Genomic DNA, 3,177 nt, shown 5'->3' on the forward strand with positions numbered 1-3,177 from the left:
CCCGGAGCGCCGCCGCCGCCGCACGGTGAGTGACCGTCAGACCCTCAAGGCCCGCGCCCCGGGCGGGACGGACCTGGACGATCCCCCGTTCTGCCCGGCTCGTCCTCTGGGTCCTCTTCCAGAGCACGGGAGTTGAACTTGCGTGCCTTGGGCTCCTCTCCCCTGTTTGTCCCCATCCTCCCCTCCTATCTCTCCCCGCTCTGCGTCCGTGTCCCCCTCCCACGCCTCATTCTGACTCTCTCACTCTGGACTCTTCGTCTCTCTTGCTTTCTCCTTTTCCACTCATCTCAGACTTTCTTTGTACAACCTTTCCATCACCAAAGCCTGTGGCTCCCTCACCTCTGTGCGGCCACCCGGCCTCCAGGGCCAGGTCCCTCCTATCTCTACCAGCAGATGGGGAAACCGAGGCAGGGACATCATCAGCTCAAGGTCACAGCCAGCGAGATAGGGCAGACCACATTTAAACCTCATGCCCGAGTTCCCAGGTTGAACTTCTCACTTGGTTGACTCATGTCCACATCCTGTGATCTGCCGGCTGGGCACATTCCTGCTGCCGGTACCCCAGGCCTCCCAACATGAAGATGACCTCTCTGTGCCTCCTTCGTGCTAGGCGCGTTCATTTGTTCAAGTTCACTTCATCCTCGCAGCTGTGTGAGAGAGGCAATGCTTAGCCCCATGGGGCAGATGAGGGCACTCAGGCTTAGAGAGGGGGCTTTAGGGACTTGCCCGCAACCAAGTCACTGAAAGTGCAGAGCACAAAGTCAACTGCAGTCTCCAAAGCTTGTGTTCTGTGCATCTGAGAGGCATCTTCTGGCTAAAGGCTTCCTTTCTCAACTACTGTCCTGGGTGTCCCAAGGACATTAGGTTTATGTCCTTAGGAAGAAGCATAATGGTCCCTTCCTAGACCAGTTGCTCAGTTGCCCCACCTGTGCCTCTGAATGCCACCCCATCAACCTAGACAGTGCCTCCTCAGTCCCTGGGTATCCTCTCTGGGGCACATCCTGGTGGCAGAGCCTTCCCTGGCATCCAGAGACACTGGCCTACTGGTGGCTGAGGAGAGGCCAGCCAGCAACCTCACCCTGTCATTAGGGAAAGTTTAGCCTCAGGCAGACATGCTGACACACAGTCTGCAGCTGACACACAGTCTGCAGCTGGCTCAGAAGGAAAAAATGTGTGGTCCTTGGGAATGGGAGCTTGGCTGAGTGAGCCCCTTTCCTGTGTGCCCACCATTCGGATCTTTGGACGCCCTGGCAAGGCCAGAAGGAGAGTGGAGGCCATGGCCACTTGGGGGGAGGAGGGAGGTGCCACGTTTCCTAAGCAGGTGTGCGGCCAATGGTGGCAGCTCACGTAAGTGGCCTTTGTGTTTTACAGTACGTGGCATGCCTGGATGTCCCTGCCCTGGCTGTGGCATGGCGGGCCAAAGGCTCCTCTTCCTTACTGCCCTTGCCCTCGAGCTCCTGGGAATGGCTGGGGGTTCCCAGCCAGCCCTCCGGAGCTGGGGGGCTGCGGCAGCCTGTCGTCTGGACAACAAGGAAAGCGATTCCTGGGGGGCCCTGCTGAGTGGGGAGAGGTTGGACACCTGGATCTGCTCCCTCCTTGGTTCACTCATGGTGGGGCTCAGTGGGGTCTTCCCGTTGCTCGTCATTCCCCTGGAGATGGGCACCATGCTGCGCTCAGAAGGTGAGTGACCCTCCAGTGGTGCCCGGGGGCAGCTGGCAGTGTGAGAAACATTCTGCTCTTCTGGGAGACCCCAGGTCTCATATACTGGGCCAGACTGTGTCCAACAGGGAGGGTGCAGATAGAACAGAATTTCTTGCCTTGTTCCTGTGGGGCCACAGTGAGTATGTTCATTGTTCATTCATCTGTGCATTTATTTATTCTTTGGGTCAGCAGGCATTCACCAAGAAGCAATATAGATGGTGGTTGGAAATTTGATGCCAGGCTTCCTGCCAGCGTTCAAATGCTGGCTCTGCCACTTACCAGCTGAGTAGCACTGGGCACTCAGTGCTTCTATCTCCCAACCTTAACCTGGGAGTGGTAATAGTATCTACCTCACAGGTGCCCTTGTGGAGCCTAAATGCACTGATGCACTTAAAGCACCTGAGAGTGTGCTAGGCAGGGAAAGGGCTAGGCATTGGCAGCAGTGAGCAAAGCGCTGCCTTCAGTGTCTGAGCAGAGTGGAAAAGTTCTCCAGCCACAAGCAGCAGGGTCAGCCATCCCCGGGAATCCACAGGAGGCTGGTGGAAGGGAGGAGGGGATCTGGGAGACCAGGCCCAGACATGGGTGACAGGCTTTTTCTCCACTGCCCTTTTGTGCCGTGTACACATACTACCTGCTCACAAGTAATACGTTGTAATCAAAAAAGCAAAAGGTCGTATGGGGAGCTGCTAAAAATGCAGGTGCCTATCCCCCACCCAAGAGTGTGACATAGTAGGTCTGGACCAGGGCCCAGGAATCTGTTAGAAATGAGCACCCCAGGGGCCGGGCTCAGTGGCTCACACCTATAATCCTAGCACTCTAGGAGGCTGAGGCGGGAAGATCATTTGAGCTCAGAAGTTTGAGAACAGCCTGAGCAAGAATGAGACCCTGTCTCTACTAAAAATAGAAAAAAAAACTAGCCAGTTGTTGTGGCAGGTGCATGTAGTCCCAGCTACTGGGGAGGCTGAGGCAAGAGGATTGCTTAAGCCCAAGAGTTTGAGGTTGCTCTGAGCTATGATGCCACAGCACTCTACCCAAGGCAGCAGAGTGAGACTCTATCTCAAAAAAAAAGCAAAGGAAGAAAAAGAAATGAGTGCCCAGAGGCTTGTGCTACCTGTCAGGCCCAGGAACCATACTACAAGCAGATGGTTACCGAACACCCCTGCTCCAGGCACTAGGCTGAGGGCTGGCACCATAGCTACAAATGGAGCCCTCATCAGGCCCCACTGTCAGGCCTGTGCTTCAACTCATTCTCTCCTCAGAGCAGCTCTTTCAGGTTAGTGTAGGGAGCAGTTGGATCATTAGTTCAATTTTACAAGTGGGGAGACACAGGCATAGAGGTTCTTTGATCAGCTAAAGTCATACAACCTGAATTAGCATCTTCCTCTGGGATCCTACCCCACACCTAGCTGCCTCTGCCTTCTAGGCTTCGGTTTCTCTATCAAACCAAGGAGTTGGATTCTTTTTTTTTTTTTTTTT

The 3,177-nt window shown here is 54.9% G+C and overlaps 1 protein-coding gene across 2 annotated transcripts in view; it reads left to right on the top strand.

Moving 5' to 3' along the window:
• The first annotated feature begins 6 nt into the window (after nt 1–6).
• Nucleotides 7–3,177, top strand: part of SLC39A13 (solute carrier family 39 member 13) — an 8,232-nt gene continuing 5,061 nt past the window's right edge. For both annotated transcript variants that reach the window (XM_003781301.3, XM_012802931.2), the window contains exons 1-2: nt 7–25; nt 1,372–1,680. In XM_003781301.3, the coding sequence (XP_003781349.1) occupies nt 1,380–1,680 (301 nt within the window). In that variant the 5' untranslated portion in view covers nt 7–25; nt 1,372–1,379. The remainder of the gene's footprint in view (nt 26–1,371; nt 1,681–3,177) is intronic.

Source organism: Otolemur garnettii, unplaced genomic scaffold (assembly GCF_000181295.1).
Source record: "Otolemur garnettii isolate 467f Iridium unplaced genomic scaffold, OtoGar3 scaffold00001, whole genome shotgun sequence".
NCBI classification, from domain to species: Eukaryota; Metazoa; Chordata; class Mammalia; order Primates; family Galagidae; genus Otolemur; species Otolemur garnettii.